We start from the raw sequence: 25,210 nt of genomic DNA, 5'->3' as shown, positions 1-25,210 counted from the left end.
CAAGTGTGGGGTAGGGTCATGCCTGGGAAGGGGCAGGATGGGATGGTGGGACAGGGATGGAGACTGGAGGGTTGGCCTGGAGGAGGGACCAGCAGTGGGAGGTGCAGGCTGGGTGCTGCAAAGCGAGCCTGCACCCACAGCAGTTCCTGCAGGGCTGCCTGCCTGTGCCCACAGACCGAGCCCTGTGCCTGGCGGAGACACCTTGGCATCACCCTGGAGCCCAGAGCGGGGTGGCCGTGGAGCCCACAGCAGCACTACCACCGTGCTGCTCCACCGGAGCTGGCCCTGAGGGGCTGCGGACTGCGCTGCAGGGCGAGAGGTGAGGGAGAACCCCAAGGACGGCAGGGGATGGATGGGACAGACTTGGGGACAGGGGAGAAGGGCCAGGACTGGGGCAGTCTTTGCCTGCTTCCAGCCCACTGCACTAGCTGGTCCGCATGGGTTTGCAGGGACAGGGATGATGTCCACCTCCCTGTGGCAGGCAGGGCAGGCAGTGGGCAAAGCTGGCTGCAGATCCCTCAGGGTGATACAGGCACAAGAAAGGGGGAAATTGCTCCATTTCAGCACAAAGCTGATGGGCAGAAGTGGGTACAGCCCTTTAACCCTGTGGCAAAGGCACCCAGCCCACACCGGCACAGGACATCACCCTCCACACCCCCCTACCCAGCCCTTTGTGTAGGTTCTACATCAATAGGCAGCCTTCCAGCTGCAATGTCCCCATGCCCTGCTCCCCATGCCCTGCTTCCCCAGCTTCTTAGCCAGCTCCTGCCATGACTGTCCCTCCTCAATGCACACTGGTGCGCAGCTGCTTGCCCTGTGGGGAGCCCGCTGCACACACGCATACAGGGTTGGGCACACGCACCACGCACACCCCACACCCATACATGTGAGCAGAGAGCCCTGCTGTTTGCGTGTGCTTGCTGACAGCATCACCCCGTCACGTGCTTCCAGGGACACCACCACCTCCGCCAGCACACCAGCCTGCCCACACTTCCCCATGCCACTCGTGCAACCCTTGCCTGTGGAGGCAATGGTGGGGAGCAGGCAGATGTCTGCGTGGGGGCTCGTGCAGCAGGGAGCCTGGCCCGGCTCTCCCTCGGTGGGTCAGGACGAGGCTCCCGCAGGAGGGGGCAGGGGATGCGTGGGAGCGTGCAGGCAGCAGGAAGGAAGCCTGTGCCGAACAATAGAGGGAAATGGAGGAACTGGAAAAAGACCCAGTGGCAGCACAGTCAGCACAGATGGTTTAGTGCAGAGCAGCATGATTCATGGGAAAAAGGCCCTCAGCACTCCGCAGAGAGCCCGCAGCTCTGTCCCAGGGCTGTGCCACTAAATAATTTAAGAATGGGGGTCCCTGGTGGAGGAGGACCTGGCAGGTGAGCACCATGCCCCTCTGTCTCGAGCTGCGGGTGCTGGCAGCGGGGCATGCAGGGGCTCATCCCAGCTGGGGGTGGGTGGGAGGCTGTCCCCCCTCTGCCTGCCCATGAGTCATGCTGACCTCTCCCATGCCCTCGCCAGCAGTGAGAGAGAGAGATTATGGTCTGGCCCTTCCGGCCGCAGAGCCCTCCCCAAGCTGCCCAGCACAGGAGCTCATCTCCTGGGAGGGGCCCAGCTGCTCTCTCCCCATTATCCGCCTCAGGCAGCCCCCTCCATCGGGACACCCCCGCCGGCTGCGCCTGCTCTTGTTCTCCTCCCGCCCAGTCCTGCGCACAGTGGAGCCTGGAATGCGCCAGCACCCAACATCTGCTCACCCACCCACTCCCTTGTGAGCCCCCGGCCACTTGGTTCCTGTCTGGGCTTGGGTCACGGCCTCACCGACAAAGCAGGGCCAGGATCCGGCAGCTCCGGGGAGGGGCGGAGAGGCTTGGGGCTGAGGAACAACAGGATGCTGGCTTCTTGAGCTGGGAGGTGAGAGGCTCCGCGGAGAGTGGTGAGGCGGGAGGACCTTCAGGAGCATCCTGCGCTCCCACCTGTGGGATCCATGCCCTTCATGGCAGCTGAACCCCCCCCCCTCCTTTCCTCCTGCCTCCTCACTCCCTTTCTCTCCTCCTTCCACAGATGATGGGCTGAGCATCCATTGCAGAGGCACCCCAGGGCCATGAGCTCCCCGTGCAGTCTTGACTCCGATATTGCAGACTGGCTGGCCACCATCCACTTGGAGAGGTACCAGGATGTCTTCAAGCAACATGGGTACCATGTCGCCAGAGATGCCACCTTGCTGGATGGTGACCACCTGCAGCAGATCGGCATCACCGCCACCGGGCACCGCAAAAGGATCCTGAACTTGGCACAGCAGACACGGATGCTCAGTCAGTCGTGGGGGGCACCCACAGCAGGAGACACCCATCTCCGAGCCACCGAGGTCCTGGATGCCCCCCAGGGGGGCAAGGATGCCATGAAAGCAGAGCTGGGAGGGTCTACTGACACCTTTGGGACACAGCAGCGTGTCACTGCACCTGCCCAGGCATTGCCTCTAGAGAAGGACCCTGCTCTTCCCCTTGTGAAGCCGGTTCCCAAGCCAAGGACCGTTTTCTCTCGCTCAAAGCCAGAGCAGGGCTTGGCGCCTGTGCCGCTGGCACGCACCACGGTGCCAGCACACAGCTCGGGCAGTGACGGGGCACCTGCAGCCTTTGTGGTACTGGAGGGATTTGTGCCAGGGGAGAGCTCCACGGATTTGGAGAGCCCGGAGCCCAGGCTAGCACCACTGGCTGGCTCAGGAGTGGACGTGGCCATGGGCATGGGAGCATCCCGGCTGCGAGTGCGGGAGAGCGCTCGGGAGCAGACATGGTCCCCCCCAGCTCCAGATCATGGACAAACCCTGGAGGCATCGGAGAAATTCGCCCGCTCTGTTCCATCTGTCCCACCACGGCACAGCCACAGGGTCCCGGCAGCTGAGCCCAGCCCTGGGAGCATGCCAGAGGGTCACCCTGCGGCCAACCCGCAGCCGCCCCCTGCAGCCACCCCAGCCAGGAGAGATCCCTCACCGTGCCCCAGGGCAGCCTCGCAGCCAGGCTCAGGGCAGGGCAGGTTGGAGATGGTGTCCAACGTCATCTATGAAGGACTCAACCCCCTGTCAGCACCTACTGAGGACTCAGGAGGGGAGGATGGTCCCCAGGGTCAAGCTTTCACCCAGCCCCCAGCTCTATCGCTGCAGGAGCTGACCCAGCTGGACGACAAGCCTGAGTAAGCAGATGCTTTCCCTCACCCCAGGGAGTGGGGGAGGGGTGCAGAGCAGTCAGTGCCGAGGATCCAGAGAGCCCCCCACCCCGGGACCCCATCCTCAGCCTGGCCCTGCCTGCCCCTGGGTGCTGACAAAGCCCCTTTCACCACCCTCCCCATGCCTCTGCATGGAACGGTCCCGCAGGGCAGCTGGGATCCCTCTGAGCAGACAGGGTGGTCCTGGGCCGCTGGACGGCTCGTTCTTGTTGGGGGGAGAAGCTGCTGCGCTTCCTCTGGCCCCCAGACAGCAGGGCTGGGGCTCCCCAGCATAGTGAGGGGGTGGCTAAGTGAGGGCTCTGGGGTTGGCTCATGCTGGGAGCAAGGCAGGAGATATTAGAGGGGGGTGAGCTGGGATAGGAAATGCCCAGCAGTCCCAGGAGACACAGCCAGACAGATCCCAGGTTGGGGAGGAGAAGGGAACAAGGAGGGCACTGGAAGCAGGGAGGGGATGCTGCACATCCTGGGGGACAAAGCTGGGCTCAGCCCCAGTCAGGTGCAGCTTCCAGCCCATGTAAGCCAGATGGGAAAACAAGGTGGAAAAACCCTGCAGGACCCCACCCCATCCCAGCCACAGCCACAGTAACCCCTCTCCTGTTTTCCAGCAGTCCCAGCTGGACCGGTGGGAGCCTGCCTGCCATCCCACAGAGACCCACTGGCAAGCCAGGTGAGAACCCCGAGGGCACCAGTGTGCAGAAGGGACCTCCCAGTGTCCCCAAGGAACGGGGGTGAGGGGGACACCTGCACACCCTACCTTTCCCTCAGGTCCTGCCCCATGCTCCTGCCTTGCTCAGGGGCCAGGTTGGCCCTGGGCCAAGGCAGGGCCCAGCCCCACACATATTTGGGCTGGCATCTCTGTTGTGCCAGATGCCCTGGATGTTGGGGCATGCTATGGTGGGCTTGGTGGGGGGGTCCCCCTCCAGGGTTGACAGTCCTGGCTGGTCACTGCCCTGCAGCAGGCACCGCTGACTGCCTTTCCTTCCCACATCTCTGCCCACAGAGGTTGGCGAGCAGCCTGTCAGCCCCTACAGCGAGACCATCTTTGGGCATGTAGCCCCATCCCGGGAGAAGAAGGTGAGAAGAGGCTGTGGGGATGATGGCTGTCCCCTGTCATCACTCTGCATCCCACCAGCTGCTGCAAAGTAGGGAGCTGCAGCTGGTGAGACCGTGGTGCCCGGCAGTGCCTCGCTGAGCATTACTGCTGGGGTGGGGGAGTCACAGGCTGAGCCTCCTGTGCAGTGGGCCAGGCAGGTTGAGGAGGTCTGGGATGGGAGAGCGCAGAAGGGAGAGGAGATGTAACCAGTCTCTCCTCCCAGGGTGTTGCCATCTCCTCTGATCAGAGCTACGAGGCAGTGTCCGAGCTGGACCTGGAGCGAGAAGCGTGCAGGTAGGCATCACCTCCTCTGGGCTTCAGGGGCTGGGCTGGGCTCAGAGTCTGTGGTTTGCATGCCAGGGGGACAGGGGACACCCCTGGGGACAGTCTGAGAGGTGGGGGAGGCTTTTCCCCCACCACAGAGCCAATCAGGAGCATCTAGGACCAGGTCAGCAGTCTCAAGAAGAGCCGATGGACTCAGAGATGAGAAGGAGCCATGCTGGTGGGTGGCCCTCAGGGGGACAGTGCTTGCCAACAGATGCTCTGGGTACATAGCTGGGGCAGTGCCAGTGGCACTGGGCACCTGCACACTAGGCGGAGCCTGGATTTGGGCACTGGGAGCAGGGAAGCACCACGAGGGACAGGGATTGCTCAGAAATGGGATGGCTCCAAGCTCCAGATGAAGGGATGTGCGACCTCCAAAGGCTCCAGCACCATCAGATCAGCATTTGCTGATCTGTCTCATTGTGGTGGACAGTGAGATTGTGAGGGGCACCTTTAAAATGCTTTTGAAATGTACTTTCCATAACTCCTGATAGCATCTCAGAAAGAGGAAGGAAAGCTGCTCTTCCCATTTCAGATGGGGAGGGTTCCTTTTCCTGTGCTGCTTAGAGAGCAGGAGGCGAGCTGCAGCTCTCTGTCCTTCAGCTCTACCCGTGGCCTTGCTGGCCAGTGCGTCCCCATGCCCCTTCCTTTCTGGTCACAGTGTTGGTCCAGCCCATCTCCTGCTCCGGGTGAGAGTCACTGCAGTGTGGCCTGATCCAGTGTCACAGTCAGCCAGACATTGCAGCCAGATGAGAGCCAACATGGGCCATGGGTGGGGAACTGCAAAACCTGGGAACAGGAGTTTTGTAAACAGAAAAACTGAAATCTGCCATGGAGCCTCTGAGCCAGCAGTTCAGAGCGAGGCTGGGTGCTGGCCTGTGGGTCACAATCTCCCTCCAGCAGCTTCCAGGGAGCTGGGATCCAGAGTATTCGAAGGGCATCGGCCGGGTACTTGCAGCCCTGGACCCACCAGGGACTTTGCAGCCTGGTCTTGCTGAGAAGAGACGGGATGCGACCACCAGCAGAGTGTCAGAGGCAGCAGTTCATTGGTTTTTTTTCTCCCAGCCTGAGCGCTAAGGTGGTTGCGGTGGGGAGAGTTGAACAAGAGACAGAAAAGCCTTTGAAGACCTTTTGCATTGTGCTCATAGAGCCCATTGGCCAGCTGCTCCAATGCTTTCTTCCCCAGACCAGCCCCACTGGTCTGACTGTGATCCCCCTGGAGCAGAGCTATGGGCTCCTGCTCAGCTGCTGAGCCGCTGCTGACCAGCCCTGGCCCCTGCCCCTGCCTCTGTGGGACCTCCCGATCCTCTGCTTCAACACTGGTGTTTCTCCAGTTCAGCCAGTTCCTCATCCTGCTGACTGGCACCTGGTCACTGGGGACAACACGAGCACATCCTGCAGCCCACCAACCCACTCATTATAGGAAGTATTTCCCACTCCCAAACTTCAGAGAGGCCCTCCCACCCCTTTGGCACAATATCTTCCTCCTACCTGAGATACCTCCTCTCGCCCTGTTCTGGGGGAGTTTCATCTGGACCACACTGCTCTCTGGCTTGGGGTCTGGTCAGTGAGTGTCAGTGTTAGAAACAGGCAGAGCTGCCTCGGCCAGCAATGAGATATCCTCAGAAAAGAGGAAGAGGAATGCAAAATTCCCCTTAAAACTGGGAGCTGGGTCTCTGAGGGTCCAGCAGAGCCTGAAGTGTAGTGTGGGATTCGCCTGCTCTGATGCTGAACACCTTCATCCAAGCTGGTGATGCTCAGCCCCCTGAAATGCTGGTGCAGAGGACAGCATCTGCCTTACTTCAGACATCAGTCTCAGCAGGAGAGAGATGGTGGCACAGCAGTGCCTGTGTCACACCATGGAGCTCAGAGGACTGGCTCAGACAGCGACGCCTCAGGCATCATGGTGAGGATGGTGGACCCTGCCCTGGTTTGCATCAAAATCCACGATGATATGATCCTCAGGCAGAGATTACCCGGACTGATTCTCCCCACACCTCAAGGCATCTTCCCTGCAGGAAAAGAAACACTGTGAATGATGTGTCCTTGACAGCTTCTTCCTTATCTCCCTACCTACCTCCAGGTGCCCACTCATGGGTTGATTTTCTGGCCCATGACCCCTAGTTGAAGTGACCAGATCCGTCAGCAGCTCCTTGGTCCCCTCACCACCAGCAGATCCCTTTCTTCCATCACCCGTCCTCCACCAGCTGTCCCATGTGGGAGGAGACAGGCTGAGACTGCCCCAACTTGGTTCACCTCAGGCATCACCCTCCAGGCTCAGCTCACCTGGAAATACCCTCTCCTTGCCCTGGGGACTCATTTGGCCCTAAGGTTAGTTGTCTTCACTGCCTGACACCAGCTGAAAAGGGAGATGACTTGGCCTTTGCAGACTTGTTGCCAGAAGGCTTCCTCCACCAAACCTGCCCTCAAGGACAGAGCTGGGAGTTGGCCTGAGTGGTGGTGTGCTCCTGGGATGCTGAGACACCCCACGCCAGCTGGGCTGTGGGCTTTGCTTGTCCTCCAGCATTTGGTGGCTTCAGTGGCTGTAAATCATTGCTCAGGAAGGGGCTATCATGGATTTTTCTGCTTTTTCTCCTGCCCTGATCCATTCAGTGGGTCTGTCTCCTACTCAGCTCTGGCACTCAAGGCTGATGTCCGCCTACGATGTAGAGTCCTCCAGCCACCCCGCTACCTGGCCAGTACCTCCTAAAGAAGCTGAACACCAGGCTGGGACTCCAGCCAGATGAATTTCCATGCCAAGCTCTGTTATGCTAATTAAATAGCAGTTTTCATTGTGCTTTGAGCCTCCAAGCTGCCCATGACTATTTCTTGTCTTTCTTGCAGACACTGGAGCCAAACAGGCCATTTTCCTTCTCTATCCATCTCCTCAGCCCCATACACCATCACACTTCTCTGAAGCTGACCCCTAGCCTTGGTGGCTCCAGCCCAACATCATTCCAGGCAGACTTCAGGTCTTGCTTCTGTCCCACATGGTTCAGGGACATCTGATGTCTGATGGCCTCATAAGGTGCCTGTCCAGGGTCAAAGCACGGGTTCATGCACTGCCTTGGCTCCTAAAACAAGGCAGTGCTCAAAACAAGGTGTTTGGAGAATTTATGATGAGGGGTGGTGTTTGGGGTCATTCTCCTGATCCAAAAGCATTTCTAGCACTTGGACTTGTGCTGGAGGTAGTTTCACATATTCAGTACCCCCCGTGGGTTTCTCCTCCATAAATTTCTCCTTCTACAACATCCCATGGCAAGGAGTCCCACAGGTCAGCTGCTTCTTTCCCATGGGGTTCTACACCTTGCTCCTACTAACTTTATCTGATGGCACCCAGCTCCTGTGACTGAAGCTGTGGTGGCCAGGAGATGACTTTCTGCCCTCCTCATGCTGCTCATGACTTCAGAAACGTACCCCCATCACTTGCCCTTTCCCTGCTGGAGATGTTCAGCTTGCTCAGGTGCTCCTCAGGCAGAAGCTGGGACAGTGCGCGGACCATCCTCGTTGCCTTTCTTGGAGCCTTTTGTTCATCCTGGCACTGGATGCCATGAGTGACCCAGTGGCACAAGTACTCTCCTGATGGTGCTGGGATGTCCCGGCTGCTGTGACTCTCTTCCTGCCGATCACCACTGCACCTGGGCAGCTCTCCTGTGAGCTCCTGGGACCATCAGACATTTTCCAGCACATTTCCTTTTTGGGGAAAGAAAAATGTCTGGCTGAGAAGGCTGAGGTGAAGGGGCAGGCTTAGCAGTTTATTTTTATCATTTCCTTCTATTGTTATGGTTGGATACTCTCCCCAGGCATGGCTGGGGGGTTTAGCATGGCTTCCCCAGAAAAGAAGATGGATGCAGGAGCTCCACCGGCCCATCTGTCCATCCCAATCCTTTGGCAAAACATTTCGGCTGGATGCAAGAGCAGGCAAGAGGGTGTCGTGGCAGAAGGACCTTCCCAGTGCCATGAACGCTGGAGGAGAGAAGAGGGAGAGGGCAGGCTGAGAACCCCTGTGAGGAGGTAGCTGTGGTGGGTGTAGAGCAGGGAGCAGGATGCGGGACTGGGAGCTGCCTGGCTTCAGTTTGCTGCCTGTGGTGTGGAGAGGGGAAGGAGGTGATGCCAGAGGTTTGGAGATGTGTGGTGGTCTGTGCGGTATTACCCAAGGTGAGAAAGCCCATTTTGCCAGCTACCCCCAGCCTTGCCATCATGTAGGACTGGCTGAGCCTCGGGCTGCTGGTGGCCACGGGGCTCATAAGCCCTTGTCCCATCCTGCTCATGGAGATGCAAACACCCACGTCACTGGGTGCCCTGATGAGTTCAGGATGGGGCCAGGAGCAGTGCGAGACATCCCCAAATGGGATGGCATTGACTGGGACCCTGCAGAGTAAGCAGCCATGCTGCCACAGCCGGGCTCTCTCACAGCCTCATTTCTCACAGGACAAGCAGCGAGTGTAGCAGTGAGGGAAGGAGTGAGGACGAGGAGACCCGGACCCGGCTCATAGACCGCATCGTCCAGAACGACACGGAGGGGTACTCCACTGTGGAGGCACCACGAGCCGAGGGCACCCCATTCAGCCTGCCAGCCCATCTCTACCCAGATGAGGTCCTGGATGACCTCACCATCTCCCCTTACGCCAGCTTCACGTCGCTCTCCGAGCCCCGACCCACCATGCTCAGCGGCTGGCTGGACAAGCTCTCCCCACAGGGGTATGTGCCCACCCATGGGGCAGTCCCCATAGGTAAAGCCCCCTTGGGCAAGGCTGGTGAAGTTGGCACACTAGTCACCATGCTACTGGGGCAGCCAGACCTCCCCACAGGAGGAGGACCCTCTTGGGTGCCCCAGCTGTGCTGCAGGGGTCATTGTTGGGGAAAGGGGGGGTCTGTGAGCAGATGTGGGGTCCTTGGAGGGGTCGTCCCCTTCCCAACAGCCCCATTTTTCTGCCATCCGAACAGGAACTATGTCTTCCAGAGGCGCTATGTCCGTTTCGATGGGAAGAACCTGATGTACTTCAGCAGTGAGAAGGTACGAAGGGGCAAGATGTGAGCAGGGTAGGGAGGCTGCTCCATGCCACTTAAGCAGGGTGCCTTGACACTACACAAGCTGCCACATCCCCTTTGACTCCTTTGAGCTTCTGTAAGGAGACAGCACTGCTTTACCATTGCCAGGGTAGAGCAGCCATAGCCCTTGTGCCTGGGGGGCTCTGAACACAGCCTCATGCCGCAGGAAGCCCAGGGTAGCAAGGGTCCCTCTGCCAACTGGGAGCAGGCGAGGGGCATCCTGCTGGCTCACAAGGCCTGGGGCAGACTGCAAATGAGGGATCTGGGTCCCAGCCACAGACCCATCCCTACCTTACTCCTCAGCTCCTGCCTGGCTGCTGGTGTACCCCGAGCTGTGCTACGAGGCAGCAGCCAGCCAAGCACCTGGGGGATGTGAAGGATGTGCTGCATGGAGGAGCTTTTCTCATGGGGGGCAATGGCACTGTGGGTTAGGTGCGTGGGATGAGTCAACAACCCTTTCCTGTCCCACATCCTCTCGTCCTTCTGTGGGGGCTCTGCATGGCTCCGCTAGGCCTGCTGCAGGGTGCTCGTAGGTGCCACGCCACCTGGGGTGACAGGCATTGCTGCCCCAGTCCCATGGCACACCCAGATGGGATGGCCCCACATCAGTGTCACTCATGCAGAAACAGGTACCATGCATGGCCCCAGAGCAGCCACTATTGCAGGAGCTTGCAGGCATCCCTGCCACATCCCCTTACCCCTATGGTTATGGCACCAGCATGCTCAGCAAGGCAGGTGCTGGGGTGGTCAGGTTATGGAAGTGCCCTGCAGGAAGGGCAAAGGGGGATAACCCTGCCTGGGGGCTTGTTCCAGGAGCCATACCCCAAGGGGGTGATCCCACTGTCCGTGATCGAGATGGCTCGCTCCACCAAGGACAACAAGTTCCAGGTCTTCACCAGCCACCGGATCTTTGTCTTCCGCGCCGAGAACGAGGGTAAGCAAAGACTCGGGCCAGGGCCTCAAGGAACCATCCCTGCCTCCCTCCTCCAGCCAGAGCATCCCATCCCATCCCATCCCATCCCATCCCATCCCATCCCATCCCATCCCATCCCATCCCCAAAACATCCATCCGCGATGAGTGAGGTGACCTCTCCCCTGCCATGCCTGCCGGGTGCTCTGTTCCATGCCAGGGCTGTTGGGAAGGGCTCAGACCCACTCCCTCATACCTGGTCCCCAGCCCAGAGGAATGAGTGGTGCTCCAAGCTGCAGAAGAAGGTGACGGACCAGCGCCTGGTGGGGTCCCGGCCCCGGCCCACCAACACCACTCACTGCCAGAAGTCAGGCATCCTGGAGCTGAAGGGCCAGAAGTCCAAGGTGTTTGCAGCCCTGAGCCTGCCTGAGATGTGGCTATACAAGAGCGAGCAGGTTCGTGGCCAGACCAGACACCCTGCTGGCACAGAGGGCTGTGCCAATGGTGGACAGGGGTGAGAGCGATGGAGGGATGGAAGGGATGGAGGGAGCTTAGCCAAGTTCAGTGCCAAAGGGAGAGCAGAGAGGAAAAGGACAGGAGGGAGAAAGGGAATGGTGCAGAAGCAAGCTGGAGATCCTGCACAGGGCAGCTGGGCTTGGAGATGCAGGGACTGCCAGGAGCTGAGCCCCCTCCAAATCTCCTCACTGTCACCAAATTATCTTCATCTCTGCCCAGCACTTAGGTCTTAGTTGCACCAAAGCATCCCAATCCATCACAGGACAGGTGGATCAATGACCAGCAAACATACCTGCTGCAACGCAGGCTTGCCCCACAGGAGGCAGCAAGTCTCTGCCGACACATCGCACCCTGCCCGCTGCCCACAGAAATCCCCACCTCCTGCCTGCTGAATTTTCTCATCACCCCTGTTTTTTTTCCCAGTCACCTCATTTCCAGTTTGCCTGGCATGCGCGAAGCAGCATCAAACCTCTGTGGGTTTTGCTCAACTTGATAATTGCTTTATGAGTGTGCCTGAGTCAATGTGGACTCAAATCCCCAAAACAGAAGGATTTGAATGGCCAGGTTTCGGGGTCTGTGGGCAGAACTTGCCTTTCATTTTAAGGCATAACATACTTGCTGAATGCTTTATGTCAGCCCACACGGGATGGCTGAGAGGTGTGGCAGGGTACCACGTCTGACTGGTCCAAGCAGAGCAGTGATGGGAGTGGGTGTACCAGGCACCCTGGTGCCCTGGCTCCAGCCTTAGCATCACGGGCATGTCCAGGGTGGTGTGTCCACTGCAGCTGCGGTGCTGCAGAGCCAATACCAGTATCACTCTGAATTGCAGTTCTTTAAAATGGGCATTGGCATCTGCTTGATTGAGATGCGTGGCTCCACCATCCGCGAAGCCAAGAACCGCAGCTTCGAGCTCATCACCCCCTTCAAAATATTCAGGTATCCCAGGCACCCAAGTGGGACGAGGTGGGGGGAGCAGACAGGTGCTGGTCATGGGTGCTGGTTGCTCCAGGCTCCTGAGTTTTGGCTGTGCTGGTGCTCATAGCTTCGTGGCAGAGTCTGAGCGGGAGAAGCGGGAGTGGATGGAGGCCCTGCAGGAGGCCATAGCCGAGACGCTCTATGACTACGAGGTGGCAGAGAAGATCTGGTCCAACAAAGCCAACAAATACTGTGCAGACTGCTGGGCTCAGAGTCCCGACTGGGCATCCATCAACCTGTGTGTGGTCATCTGCAAGCAGTGTGCAGGCCAGTAGATCTTCCTGGGGGGCACATGGGGGTCCAGGCGGGTGTGGGCTGGGCCTGCCTGGGCAGGCAGGGTGCTGGCTGGGGTATGGGTGTGATTTGGGTGCTGGTTCCCCTGGCAAGATCAAAGGGTGCTCACTCTCCTGCTCCCTGCAGGGCAGCACCGCAGCCTGGGCTCCAATGTTTCCAAGGTGCAAAGTCTGAAGCTTGACACCAGTGTCTGGTCCAACGAAATTGTACAGGTAGAGGCATTCAGGGCAGGGTGCTGGGGCTGTCACAGCATGCTCAGGGGCCAGGCTGCTTCCCCAGGCAGGGCGGCAGCCTCACAGTCTCCCCTGGGATGCAGGGATGCCAGGCATCCTGCTCCTCCCAGCTGGCCCTGGTGCTCGCCATGACCATGGGACTCTCCTGCAGCTCTTCATCATGCTGGGAAATGACCGAGCCAACCGGTTTTGGGCTGCTCGCCTCCCCGCCGCCGAGGTCCTCTACCCAGATGCCAGTGCTGAGCAGAGACGGGACTTCATCTCCCGCAAGTACCGAGAGGGTCGGTACCGCCTGCCCCATCCCCACTACACCACTCAGGAGGACGTGCTCCAGGTAGGGGCCACCTCAGGGTGCAGGCAGGATTCTGGGGTGCTGGTAACCACCCCAGAGCTCTGTGTCTGAGATGCCAACACCTCCTGCTTGGCTGTGTGCACCTGCACCCCTGTGCCAGGCAGCTCGGGTGAGAGGTTGTGTCCCACTTTGCCTGCCTTCAAGTACCCCTGGAAGCATGCTGAGGGTATCCGTTAGCCAGGACATAGTCCCTAAACCTTTCTGTCTCATCCCAGGCACTGTGTGCTGCAGTGGCAGGACCAGCCCTGCTCAAGACCATCCTGCAGTTCTTCTCATCCTCAGAGGCTGGGCTGGCGGCTGACCCCCCTGCCTGCGAGGTGGCCCCTGGGGCTGACCTTTGGTGGGGACCGGAGAGCAAAAGGCCCAGGAACCATTCAGGTAACAAGGACCCTCAAGCCCCATCTGGCTGTGATGGGGGGGCTTCCTCCCTGCCGCTGCCCCGTCCCCTGCAGCACATCCCAAGGCTGGGGACAGCCAGGGCATCAGGCACTGTGGCTCTCTGGGAGACCTGCCTGCCCCACTGCACTGGTCTTTTGGGATGGGGCAAGGCAGCAAGGGTTCCTCTGGAGCCCCTTCTCAGGGAATCCCATGCCTGGCATACTCCCTTGCATACACCTGCAAGTGGAGTGGGGTCTCCCTGCCCTCCTGGTACCCATGCTTTGGTGGGTGCCTTGTCCCGTCCCGCTCTCAGTGCCGTTCCCCACAGGGAGCCCCCGGGCACAGGAACCAGGTCCAGAGGGTGTCTACAATGAGATCACACAGCCGGTGACGCACAGTGGGTACCTGTACCGGGCCATGGCCCCTGCCAAGCTCCCGGGCACCAAGAAGAGCAAAGACGGTAAGCATGAGGACCGCAGGAGGGCAGCCAGTGGGGTGCCCACCCCAGTGCCACTGACCCCCTGGTCCTGCAGACTTCCAGCGCACATGGTGCTCCCTGGAGAGAGCCCTGCTATTCTTTGAGACGGAGAAATGCACTGAGCCCCTGGGCCACATCGAGAGTGCGGATCTCATCTCCCTGGGCGTGAGCAGAGCCCAGGTGCTTGCAAGCCCCAGCCCCACTGAAAGGTAGCCCCAGCCGTGCCCCCGCTGCATGCCCAGAGAGCCTGTGGGCACACAAAGGGCAAGGATGGGCATTGCTCCCTGCTTGGTGCAATGGTCTAGTCGCAGGTTTGGGGTGGGGGGTTGCCCTGATGGGCTGGTTCGTCCTCTGCAGGTGTCGATTCACCCTCGAGCTCTTCCTCACTGGGGAAAAAGTGCAGCAGCTGGGAACTGACGGGCCCGAGACGCTGCAAGCCTGGGCCAGCGCCATCGGCAAAGTAAGCCAGCCCCAGCCCCCTGTGTCTCTGGTGTGTCCCTGGGCTCTGTCCCCACTTCCCTGTTATGATTCCTCCCAGCTACCCATGCTCTTCATCCTCTGTGGCAAGCACCCTCATTCCCTTTGCAGGGGCTCCCCTCCTCCCCAGTGACCTGCCCCCATCCTCGTGGGGGTCTGCGCTTGGGGGCCAAGCCCTGTCTTTACCTGGCTCGTCTCTTGCTCCATCCCGCAGTGGTTCACACCTGTGAGCTGTCACTGCCTGCTGCGCTACGAGTTCCAGCGCGTGGGCCAGCTGCGCTACAAGTGCATGCTCAACCCCGAGCGGTGGCAGCAGGCCTTCTTCATCCTGCAGAAAGCCCACCTCTTCATCTGCCCTGCCGAGGAGGATGGGGCTGAGGACAGCATCAATCTCCGGCGGCTGCAGGAGCTCAGTGAGTGCCGTGTTGCAGCCTGGGACAGGCACCATGTGGTGGGTGGCCGAGCATGGCTCTGACGTCTCTACTTCTCACCCCAATGCAGGTCTGGTTCCCCCCACGGAAACCCCAGAGAAGAAGGAACTGCTGATCCTGGTGGAGATGGGGAGGTAAGTCCTGGCCATGGGAATGACGAGGAAGGAGCCAAACAACCTCAGCAGGCTTCCTGGGGCAAAGACACTCATGCATGCATCGATGCTGATCCCAAAGCCTTGATGGGGATGCTACTGGGACAGCAGGGCTGTGGCCAAGGGGCTTACAGAGGTCACCCCAGCCTGGGGTCTCTCACTGGGGTAGGACGTCCCTTGGCTCAGCCTGACTGTGCCTTGCTCCCTGTCCCGGAGCCAGGCTGTGCATACGGGGAGGAGGGGATAACCCACCCTAGCCGGCAACTTTCATTCCCTCTTCTCTGCCCTTGTTGTTCTCAGGACATTTTACCTGCAGGGCTTGTCGCGGGCAGACTCAGCAGCGTGGTATGCTGACATTCAGGCATCAGCAGGGGGCCGGGGTAACGCACTGCGGGACCAGCAGCTGAGCCGGGGGGACATCCCCATCATTGTGGACAGCTGCATCGCCTTCATCACACAGTATGGTGAGCCCAGCATGGTGGGGGCACAGCCAGAGCATCCTCCAGCACACATGGGGCAGCCAAGGGATCCGGGCAAGAGGCACCACTCTTGGGGCACCAGCCCTGTTGGGGACTCTCTGGGCAGGATTGGGCCCCCATGACCCTATGTCCCTGCCCCAGGGCTGCGGCACGAGGGGATTTACCGCAAGAATGGAGCCAAGTCCCGGATCAAGGTACTGATGGAGGAGTTTCGGCGGGATGCCCGCAACGTTAAGCTGCGCATCAGCGACAACTTCATCGAGGATGTCACCGATGTGCTGAAGAGGTTCTTCCGTGAGCTCGAGGACCCTGTCTTCACCCTGGAGCTGCACCCACAGTGGAAGGAGGCTGCAGGTACCTCCTTCACCTAACCCCTGCTCCCACACTGGGCTGCCTGTCAGGGACCCCCAGGGCTGGTGTCCCTCAGGACGGGGTCCTGGTGCCAGCTCTGGTGCCATGTCTGCTCCGTGTCCACCAGACTCAGCAATGGTCCACAACTCATTTTCCTTCCTCCAGAAATCTCCTCAAAGCCCCAGCGCCTGGAGCGGTACAAGGAGCTCATTCATCGCCTGCCTCGCCTCAACCACAAGACCCTGGCTGCGCTTATCGGGCACCTCTACCGGTCAGTGGGCCACCTCCCTGCCGGGTCCCCTGGCCCAGCTGGGGTCCCCAAGGCCAGCTAGCAGTGTGGCATCTCCCCACTGCCCAGGGAATGCTGGCTCCCATCCCTGCAAGCCAGGAAGAGCCCAGAGCCCATGCCCTGCCCCACCAGCCCCCCAGCTGGGATGTGCTGGACCATGCTGCTCTGGGACAACTCAAACGTTCCCAAAGCCATACTGCAGCAAGGGGGAATGACAGGAGGTTTGTGAGTAAGGGACAGCCACCTGTAGGACGTAAACTTCACCCAATGCCCAAAAAAAAGAGGGAAAAAACAAAATTCCTATCCCCTACTCAGAGTATGAGGTGAGGCTGTTGTCTGGTTTGATGGCAGCTGGAAGTCCTGGAAACAGGAACTGCCCGACTTGAAGTTCCCACTGCTGGGGAGCTGGGGAAAAACAGGCTGTTTTTCAGGAGAGATTGTATGAAGCAGAGGAGGGTGGCTGGCACTGAAACCCCGTCCAGAGTGCAACCAGCCCCTCACCTCTGTCCTCCTTGTCCCAGGGTGCAGAAATGTGCAGACCTCAACCAGATGAGCACCAAGAACCTGTCGCTGCTCTTCGCACCCAGCCTCTTCCAGACCGATGGCAAGGGGGAGCACGAGGTCAAGGTGATGGAAGACCTCATTGATAACTATGTCAGCATCTTCAATGTAAGCTCCCTGCAGGGGCTCTGCCAGCCCCCTCCATGCTGGCTCTGTCCATCTCCCCTTGTATCCCTCTATACTGCCCACCTCTGCCTCCCCCTGCATCCCTCCCTGCATCCTGGCCATGTCTACTCAGTCAGTATCCCACTCCACACTGACTCCATGTGTCTCCCCTCTCGCCCCATGCGCCCTTCCTCTGGCAGATTGACGAGGACCAGGTATCCCAGATGGATCTGGAGAACAGTCTGATCACCACCTGGAAGGACACCCAGGTACTAGGGATAATGCTTGCCAGCCCCCATCACATCAGGGACCCCCGGGCTGGTGGGACTGCCTGGAGGATGGGGGCACTGCCAGCTGCGCACCCTGTGTCCCTGCTGTCCCACACCAGATATTTGGGGAAGGACCTTCCCCCACTTGTCTCCCCTTTGCCCATCACCTTGAGGCTCCTGCCCAGGAGAGAAGCAGCCCCAGCTCCCTGGGATACCATCACCAGCCCCTGGGGAGAAGGGATGTGCACAGCACCCATGCCAGCACAGCACCAATGCCACCCGCTCTTCCCCCAGCTGTCACAGGCAGGGGACCTCATCATCGAAGTTTACCTGGAGCAGAAGCTGCCTGACTGCTGCATCACCCTGAAGGTGAGTCCCAAAGGAGGGCCGTGCCAGAGGAAGGGAGGAAGGATGCAGGCTCCTGGCGCAGCCTGTCCCTGGGACCCATCCTGCCACCACCCACCGCATCTCCCCGTGTGTCCGGCCCCAGGTGTCCCCCACAATGACGGCAGAGGAGCTCACAAACCAAGTGCTGGAGATGCGCAATGTGGCGGCCAGCCTGGACATCTGGCTGACCTTCGAGGCCCTGGAGAACGGGGAGCTGGGTGAGCATGGTGGGGATGGTATGGGGGGATGCTCTCAGCATGGCTGGGCTGGTGAGAAGGAGGTGTGGGGTACAGGGGGTGACTTGCTGCCGGTGGCAGGGGGCACTGGCACAGGGAAGGGGACACAGCGGTGAGAGTGTCCCTGCCTCCCCAGAGCGGCCCCTGCACCCCAAGGAGAAGGTGCTGGAGCAAGCTTTGCAGTGGTGCAAGCTCCCAGAGCCCAGCGCTGCATACCTGCTGGTGAGGAAGGTCCCCATTGGTGAGGGCAGCTGTCTCTTCACAGGTAAGGCAATCACAAAGGGTCCCAGCCCCTAGGGGTGTCCCCAGAGGGGGACAGCTCTGCCTGAGCTTCCCCTTGCCCCAGCCACCACCCTGCAGCCATCAGGGGCACAACCCTGACACCCACAGTGTGGCCTCCCTGCAATACCCCAGCCATCCTCACATGCTCCCAGCCCCCCTGACCCCCATCTCCCCACACTGGGCAGGCGTCAAGCGTGAGACCCCCAAGTGTGGGCTGCTGAAATGCCGTGAGGAGCCCCCCAAGCTGCTGGGAAACAAGTTTCAGGAGCGCTACTTCGTCATCCAGGACCGGAGGCTGCTACTGCTCAAGGAGAAGAGGGTACCAAGGGGATGCTGCGGGGATGGACCTGCGCCCCGAGGGTGGGAGGAGAAGAGGGGAGCGGGAGCCCAGGGACAGTGGTGGCACGGTGGTGGCTGCCCTCCTGGCAGGGAGGCTGGCACCAAGCTGGGCTGACCCAATGGATCTCCTTCCCCAGAGTGCCAAACCGGAGCGTGAGTGGCCCCTGGACGCAGCCAAGGTTTACATGGGCATTAGGAAGAAGCTGAAACCACCAGCCCAGTAAGTGGGACCTTCCATGGCCATGGCACTGGGGCATGTGCATCCCTCAGTCCCTGCCCCCAGCACCTGGCACACGAACTCAGCTGCTGGGAGAATGCCAAGCCCCACCAGGACCCAAAGCCATGACAAGCCTGGGCCTGTGGGGCAAGTTCAGCCCCCCCACCCTGCTGCTTACAGACCCCAGGCTGTGTCTGAGCTTGGCGGGGCTGCCCCACAGCCTGTCTCTTCCTTTCCTCAGGTGGGGTTTCACACTGACCCTGGACAAGCAGCAGCTGTGAGTATCTGCCCCTGCCATCCTGGGATATGGGGGATGTTGAGATCTGTCCCCAGTTTTAGTGGGAGTGGGTTTTAGTGCCAGAGGCAGTGCTACAGGGTGCTGGGGGTCAGGGCAGAGCTGGTGCCTGGCTGGGGCACTCGAGGGACAGAATGGTGGGGCCACATGCTCCCTGATACAAGGTAGGGGCCAGGCTCCAGGGGCAATCCATCTCTGTACTACACACCCTTCCTACCTCCCCATCCACACCAGCACCCCTGGGAGATGTATCTTCCAAGCACCCAGCACCAGGCTCCAGAGGGGCCTGCCCACCCTGCCCAGGTGTGCATGTCACGTGCATGGCTGCGCTGCCTGCTAGCCTGCACCCAACACTGCTCTGTGTCCCCAAGCACCCAACACCAGGTGCTCCTGCACCCCGTGCCCCACCCTAACCTGGGGTCCCTGACCCCGCCTCCCTGGCACTGCTGGATGCCCAGTCATACCCGTGCATCCTGCTGATCCTGTCCCCATTTCCCTGACACTGCCGATGTTGGGGCAGCAGCTCAGTACGGACATGGAGCTGAGATGTTCTTCTAAGGGCAGCAAGGACAGCTGAGCTGAGGTGCCTCATGGGTGCCCAATGAGCTCTTGCCTTGCCCTGAAGCAGCGCTTTGGGCAGGCAGAGAGTTTCAGAGGTGCAGCCCCACCAGGAGACAGGCAAGGAGACAAGGGGACATGGGCCCCACTGGCCCTGCTCCCTGGCAGCTTCTCAGCTGGCTTTTCTGCAGGTACCTTGTGTGCTCAGGGCAGGCTGAGCTGTGGGACTGGACCACCAGCATCCTCAAGGCTCAGGTGGGTGCAGGCTGGCCGTGCCACCCAGTTGGGCTGGGATGGGATGGGGGGGACTGGCAGGGCAGTCTGACATGACCCCCCTCCCTGCCCTGTCCTTGTGCACAGCACGATGACCTACGCCCTGTGATCATGCGCCGGCGCTCCTCCTCTGACCTCGCCAAGCAGAAGTTCGGCACCATGCCACTGGTGCCCCTGCATGGGGACAGCACTGATGCCACCATGCTCTCCGCCAACCAGACCCTGGTAAAGCCCTTACAGCTACCTCTGCCCACGGGTGCTCCTGCACCCACCCAGGTCCATGCACCCGTCCTGAGACCATGCACCCACTCCAGGGCCCCGGAGGCAGGTGCACGCTGCCTGGCACCAATGGATGCTTTGGGTGTGTGTCCCTGTGCTTGGCGATGTGTGCGTGCTGTGTGCTGTGCTTGTGTCCGTGGCAGTTCTCCATGCGTGCAGGGCCCTATGAGGGCACGTGGGGTCCTGCACCCCACTGCCAGTCCTCTGCCTGCCGAGGCATCCATGACCCTGCTCCATGCTATCACATGCTTACCTCTGCTCATCTCCTCTGTTTCTAGCGCCGCCTGCACACGCGAAGGACTTTGTCCATGTTCTTTGTAAGTACCCGCAAACGTGGAGTGCATCCGTTGCTGGCTTTGCACCGTGCCTTCTGGCTACGGCAGCAAGGGCTTGCCTGCAGCATCCCACCTGCACTTGGAGACATGCCTGGGCCATCCAGCCCACACTGTGTGGCAGAGGAGGGGGTGCCCGTTGCTCTGTGTCCCATACCCAGGGATGGGGGTCCCTGCATGGTCCCGGTGTGTATAAGCAAGAGCACAACAGTCCAGCACAGCTCCCAGTGCCTCTTCCATTGGGTGCACATTGCCCATAGGGGATCAACATAAATGCAAGGAAATAGGTTTGGGTCCTCTTCACCATCAGGTTATTTCTGCAGGGGTCATCTTGCTGGACCTCACCTCGTCTGGCTTTGTGCGCTGTGTGGGCGTCCGTCTGCCCTCCCCACCCCAGATCACCTCTGCCAGGGGATGCTGGGCCAGTGCCACAGCGTGGTGGCATGCACCATGCCTCGGCAGGGACAAAAAAGCTCACCCTCCATCAGCAATGGAGGAAGAAGGGGCAACAGTGCCTGAGCCAATAGACCTGATGGTGGGTGGGTCCCCTGTGGGTACCAGCCCCACAGCAAGGGGACAAGGGTCCCTGGGCAGTACCTGAGTGCAGGGACGGTGGTAAGGGGGACGGAGGGGTACAGCTGAGCAGTGCGGACAGTGCCCCTCATCCTGACCCCTCTGCCCTCCCCCAGCCCATGAAGATGCACCAGGATTCCCTGGAGGAACAGCAGGAGAAGGAGGCAGACGCCGATCCTGTCTATGAGGAGGTGGGCAACTTCCCCGAGCTGGCCGCGCTGGAGCTGGGGCAGGGGCTCCTGGCAGATCTGTCAGCCATACCCACCGTGGACAGGTCCAAGAAGCCAGCCCCATTCCCTGAGCAGCCCCCAGCTACGGCGCTGCGCTCCTCGCTGCCCGCCAGTCCAGCCCAGAGGGTGGCAGGTCCCTCCGTCACCAAAGCCCTGTCCCTTGAAAGGGGCTTGAACCTGGAGAGTGACAAAGCCCCAGCCCAGGGGCTCAGACCCACCAAAACAGCTTCTCTGGAGAGGAATGTGGAGCCTTCCCTGGCACTGGCTAGGGACTGGGAGCAGGAAGCCACACTGGGGAGCAGTCCCAGCGCAGAGACCTCCCTGGAAATCCCTAGGAAGAGGAGCATGCAGCCTACCTCGCCCATCAACAACAAACTCATCCAGGAGCTCAGCAGCGTCATCCTCAGGAAGAACGAGGGACAGCCACCGGGGCCGGGACAGCCGGTGACGTGACCCACCATGCCGAAGGGGTGGCCACCGACCTGGGGGTCAAGTCGCACCCGGCAGCAGCGACAATGGATACCCCATGCTCCCACACCGTGGAGCCCGCACCCTCCTCCTCCTCCTGACCCCGGAACTGGGCTGGGAGCAGGGACTGGGGGGGACCAGGGGACTAGTGGGGAAGGGGATGCTGAGGGGTGGTACCCCCGCTTGGGAGGGCTGGGGATGCTGCCACACGTGCTCTCACTCATGGGTGGCACGTCTGCCATCAGGCCCAGTGCCAAGTGAAGCAAGTAAAAGGGAAAATAAAAGCCTGCCTGCATGTTTTGGCAGCACGGCACGGTGTCAGGCAGGGGAGCATGCGGTGCCTGCCAGCACAGGGGAACACAGCACGATGTCCCCTCCCCAGCACTGGGCCTGTGAAGCAGGGTCAGGACACCCAAGCCATCACCCACTTCCCTTCTTTCATCTACCATGGCATATTTTGGAAGGGCCAACAGGAGCAGGGCTGGCCATGTGTGCCTGGCGCATAGTCTTGGCGATGGAGGACAGCTCCTGCTCACTTTGGGTATTTATACCTGTTCCTTCCACCAGCAGGGAGAAATAAAGGTTTATTTGTACTCTGGAGGGTTTGGTTACTGCAGGAGGAGCAGTGAGGGACGCCACCGTCCAGCATGCGGAGAGTCGGGAGTGCCAGGGCCAGGAAGCCAGTCGGGGGACCCATGGGGGTCAGGGGCAGCGTCGGAGGAAGTGCAAAACTGGGGTAAAGTCCCAGCAAGCATCAGATCCAGGGCAGGATTTTCTGCTGCCAGCCTGGGACAGCACGGCCCTTCATGCTGGTCACCAAGCTGCAGGATTCCCCTTCCCCAGGGCAGGGGGACACAGCCTGGCACCCCTCAGCCCTGCCTACACCTGGCTCTGCTCACTGGACCTCAGAGGCGGGGCTGCCTTCTCCAAGGCCCTCCCTGATGAGGTCTTGAGCCCCCCTGGGCAACAGCTGCCTGCATCCCGGACCCAGCCTCGAAAATCCTGGGAGACATAGAAGTAGACAAAGGGATCGAAGCAGTTGTTGAAGACGCTGAACACCAGGGCCAGGGTGTACCAGATGTAGGTGATGTTGTTACACCCCGTGGCCTCCAGAATGTAGTGGATGAAGAGCAGCACGTTGCTGGGGGTGAAGCAGAGGATGAAGACCAGGAGGACCAGGGCCAGGACATGCACCACCTGCCCATAGCGTCTCCCCGTGGCCAGCAGCCGCGCAAGGATGCAGCTGTAGGAGATTGTCATGAGCACGAAGGGCAAGCCAAAGCCCAGCCCCACCAGGGAGAGAAAATAGTAGACGAGGAACATTTGCTTATCCTTTCCTAGGACGTCGTGGCACGTTGTGATGTTCAGGCTTGCGATATGACTTGTCTGGGGGTACAAAAACAGAGGGATCATGCCCAGCCCCACCACCAGCCAGATGCCCACACAGATGCCCACCTTGCCCCACATCCAACTGGAGCCCTTCCATAGGAATGGGTGCACCACAGAGATGTAGCGTTCCAGGCCGATGCAGGTGAGGAAGAGGATGGAGCTGTACATGTTCCCATAGAAGAAGGCCACCATGGTACGGCACAGGTAGTCCCCAAAGAGCCAGTGATTGCCCAAGAGGTGGTAGGAGATCTTGAAGGGCAGCAGGAGGACAAAGAGCAGGTCAGCACTGGCCAGATTGAGCAGGAAGAGGGTGCTGGAACATCTCCTGAAGTTTGTCACCAGGACCCAGCAGGCCAGAGCGTTGGCCGGCAGCCCCACGAGCAGCACCACAGAGTAGAGGGCAGGGAGGAGGCGGGTGGTAAGGGTGCTGTTGAGAAAAGCTTCCACGGAGGCCCTGGGGCATGTGGCTTCTTCTTGGGGAGTGAGGGGGATCAAGACTCGCCCTTTGCCACGCACTGCAGAGGACAAAAGGCATCAGGCTCGGCCGAGAGCCCCCTTCCACTGCCCCTTCCCACTCAGAACCACGCAGGAGCTGTCACCCCTCCCTGCCTAGCCACCAGCAAATGCAGGACCTGACATCTCCCTGCCCTGTGGCAGGGGCAGCTTGGGACATGGAAGCCCTTAGCATCCTGCTGCCCTTGTTGCACGGAGCCATGCCACATCCTGCACCATCCATGCTGCTCACCCTGCCCTGCCACCACAGTGGTGCCAGCCCAGCCTGGCACCCTGCCCGCAGCCCAGACAGGCTCTGCACCTACGTGCCACTGTGAGGACACACAGCTCTGCTGACATCCCTTTTCCTACTGAGCCCAGCACAACGGGTCCCCTGCAACCCAACAGGATGGAAAGGGCAGATGGGAAATGCATGCCAGGATGGGGTCAGGATGTGGCCACTCATGCCAGGCTGGGAGACGTTCTCCCACTGGGGCTCCTGCCTCCTCTTCTTCCTGGCCAGCTCCCCTGGCTCAGCCCCCCACCATGGCCAGGGGTGTCCACACCTCACCATCTTCCTGCACGCTCAGAACAAAAGCGAAGAACAGGAAGAACACCAAACAAACAACTGCTGATCAAATCCCTTTTCTGGCTTGCTCAAAAAACGCAGCTGGGCTCTGTTCCCCTGCACATCACCGCCAGCTCCCAAAGCTCCGTCCCGCTGGTTCCCAGGACACCCAGTTACATCCAACAGGTTTCCCACAACCTCTGCCACCTCTCTGCATCCAGGGGACAGGGGAAATTCAGGTTATGAGAGCAGTAACCTGATTTTTGCTAACGGATGGGGAAGTGGTGTCAGGGTTTCAGGTCTTCCCTTACGTTTTCAACATGGACACCCAGGGAAGGCAGCAGAGCAGTGCCCTGAGCTTTCACCGTGACATCCAGCTATCCTCTCCAAGTGTCACGGGCCACAATGTTGGGCTGTCCCAGAGAAGCCTACCTGCCCCACCCCATCACCCCCCAGACCCAACAAAGCACTTACTTGGAGAGAATTGGGTGGCCGAGCCGAGACAGGCACAGCTGAGCAGGAGGGTGGCGCAGACAGCAGCAGAGCCTGGTGAAGGCACTGGCTGGGACATTTCTGCAGGGTGGCCTCTATGCAAGCTGAGTCTGCACAAATGTCACAGACAGGGCTGGCCCCAGTATGCGTCACTGCAGCAGGACAGACACCAGCCCCCTCCCCACTGACACCCTTCCTCTTTATCCTCCAAGTCGTGCCCAGGAGCTGTCTATGTCCTGCGCACGTCCTTGTGGTCTGAGTGGCCAGATGGGAGGTGGAGGGCACGAGATGACTGCCTGTTGCCACCACCACCGAGCATCCGGGGGACGTCACCAAGACTAGGGTGATTTCCAGCCACCAGCATGCTATGGGGAGGAGGAAGCAGACATAAGGCAGCTGTCAAAAGACGGCTGTGAAACACAGTGGGCAGGTAGAGCTGTACGTGCCCCTGGTGTGGGGCAGGAAGGAGACAGCTGGTTCCCAGCCCCATGACATGTGCCCCTGCCCCACTGCAGCACCCCGGCGACACAGGGCACCCTGTCTGCCCAGCTGTGCCAGGACCAGACACTCCCAGGGATCAATCACCTCGATTGGGCTAACAAGCTGATGTCACCCTGTAGATGGACCTGCCCTGCGTTGTCCCACTCTGCCATCCCCTTCCTGCCACCCAAGTGGGTGCCTCCTGCAGCAGAGGGGCTGTGGAGGAGAATAACAGACCTGGTGGCACAGCTCCAGCCCAGGCTTGCACATCAACACACATCAAGGGAACCAGGACATGTGTGACAGACCCCAAAAATGTCAGGGAGAGAGCAAGAAGCGGATAAAAGGGGCAGTGGGGAGAGACATGAGCTCTGCAGGAACCACAGAC

At 60.2% G+C, this 25,210-nt stretch overlaps 2 protein-coding genes across 7 annotated transcripts; one reads left to right on the top strand and one right to left on the bottom strand.

Annotated features, from left to right (window-relative positions):
- Window positions 1–222: 222 nt before the first annotated feature.
- Window positions 223–21,994, top strand: ARAP3 (ArfGAP with RhoGAP domain, ankyrin repeat and PH domain 3). Of its 6 annotated transcripts, none has more exons than XM_087760129.1 (34): window positions 223–319; window positions 2,056–3,180; window positions 3,819–3,880; window positions 4,214–4,287; window positions 4,530–4,600; window positions 9,062–9,331; window positions 9,578–9,647; window positions 10,496–10,616; window positions 10,860–11,047; window positions 11,938–12,044; window positions 12,151–12,350; window positions 12,504–12,589; window positions 12,762–12,944; window positions 13,178–13,340; window positions 13,669–13,800; window positions 13,874–14,027; window positions 14,176–14,278; window positions 14,510–14,708; window positions 14,797–14,860; window positions 15,179–15,342; window positions 15,499–15,711; window positions 15,874–15,979; window positions 16,519–16,666; window positions 16,864–16,932; window positions 17,227–17,301; window positions 17,423–17,537; window positions 17,692–17,820; window positions 18,023–18,156; window positions 18,314–18,396; window positions 18,635–18,670; window positions 19,438–19,501; window positions 19,607–19,744; window positions 20,077–20,115; window positions 20,820–21,994. In XM_087760129.1, the coding sequence occupies exons 2-34, from the start codon at window positions 2,096–2,098 to the stop codon at window positions 21,384–21,386; spliced, it is 5,412 nt and encodes a 1,803-aa protein (XP_087616255.1). In that variant the 5' UTR covers window positions 223–319; window positions 2,056–2,095; the 3' UTR covers window positions 21,387–21,994. The 6 variants fall into 6 exon arrangements, with proteins under 6 accessions (XP_087616255.1, XP_087616256.1, XP_087616258.1 ...); XM_087760130.1 differs by lacking the exon at window positions 223–319 and adding an exon at window positions 1,616–1,905 and having other exon boundaries at window positions 3,822–3,880; XM_087760132.1 differs by lacking the exon at window positions 223–319 and adding an exon at window positions 1,616–1,905 and having other exon boundaries at window positions 16,519–16,624.
- Window positions 21,995–22,126: 132 nt separating this feature from the next.
- LOC104016594 (proteinase-activated receptor 3) lies at window positions 22,127–24,500 on the bottom strand. The gene is made up of 2 exons (XM_087760133.1): window positions 24,325–24,500; window positions 22,127–23,305 (listed from the first exon to the last, which is right to left on the bottom strand). The coding sequence occupies exons 1-2, from the start codon at window positions 24,419–24,421 to the stop codon at window positions 22,281–22,283; spliced, it is 1,122 nt and encodes a 373-aa protein (XP_087616259.1). The 5' UTR covers window positions 24,422–24,500; the 3' UTR covers window positions 22,127–22,280.
- Between the last annotated feature and the right edge of the window lie 710 nt (window positions 24,501–25,210).

This window comes from Nipponia nippon, unplaced genomic scaffold (genome assembly GCF_047370975.1).
Source record: "Nipponia nippon isolate SJK-2023a ecotype South Korea unplaced genomic scaffold, ASM4737097v1 scaffold_21, whole genome shotgun sequence".
Taxonomy (NCBI): Eukaryota; Metazoa; Chordata; class Aves; order Pelecaniformes; family Threskiornithidae; genus Nipponia; species Nipponia nippon.
The sequence above is the reverse complement of the archived record's forward strand: the minus strand, read 5'-3'. Positions and strand labels throughout refer to the sequence as shown.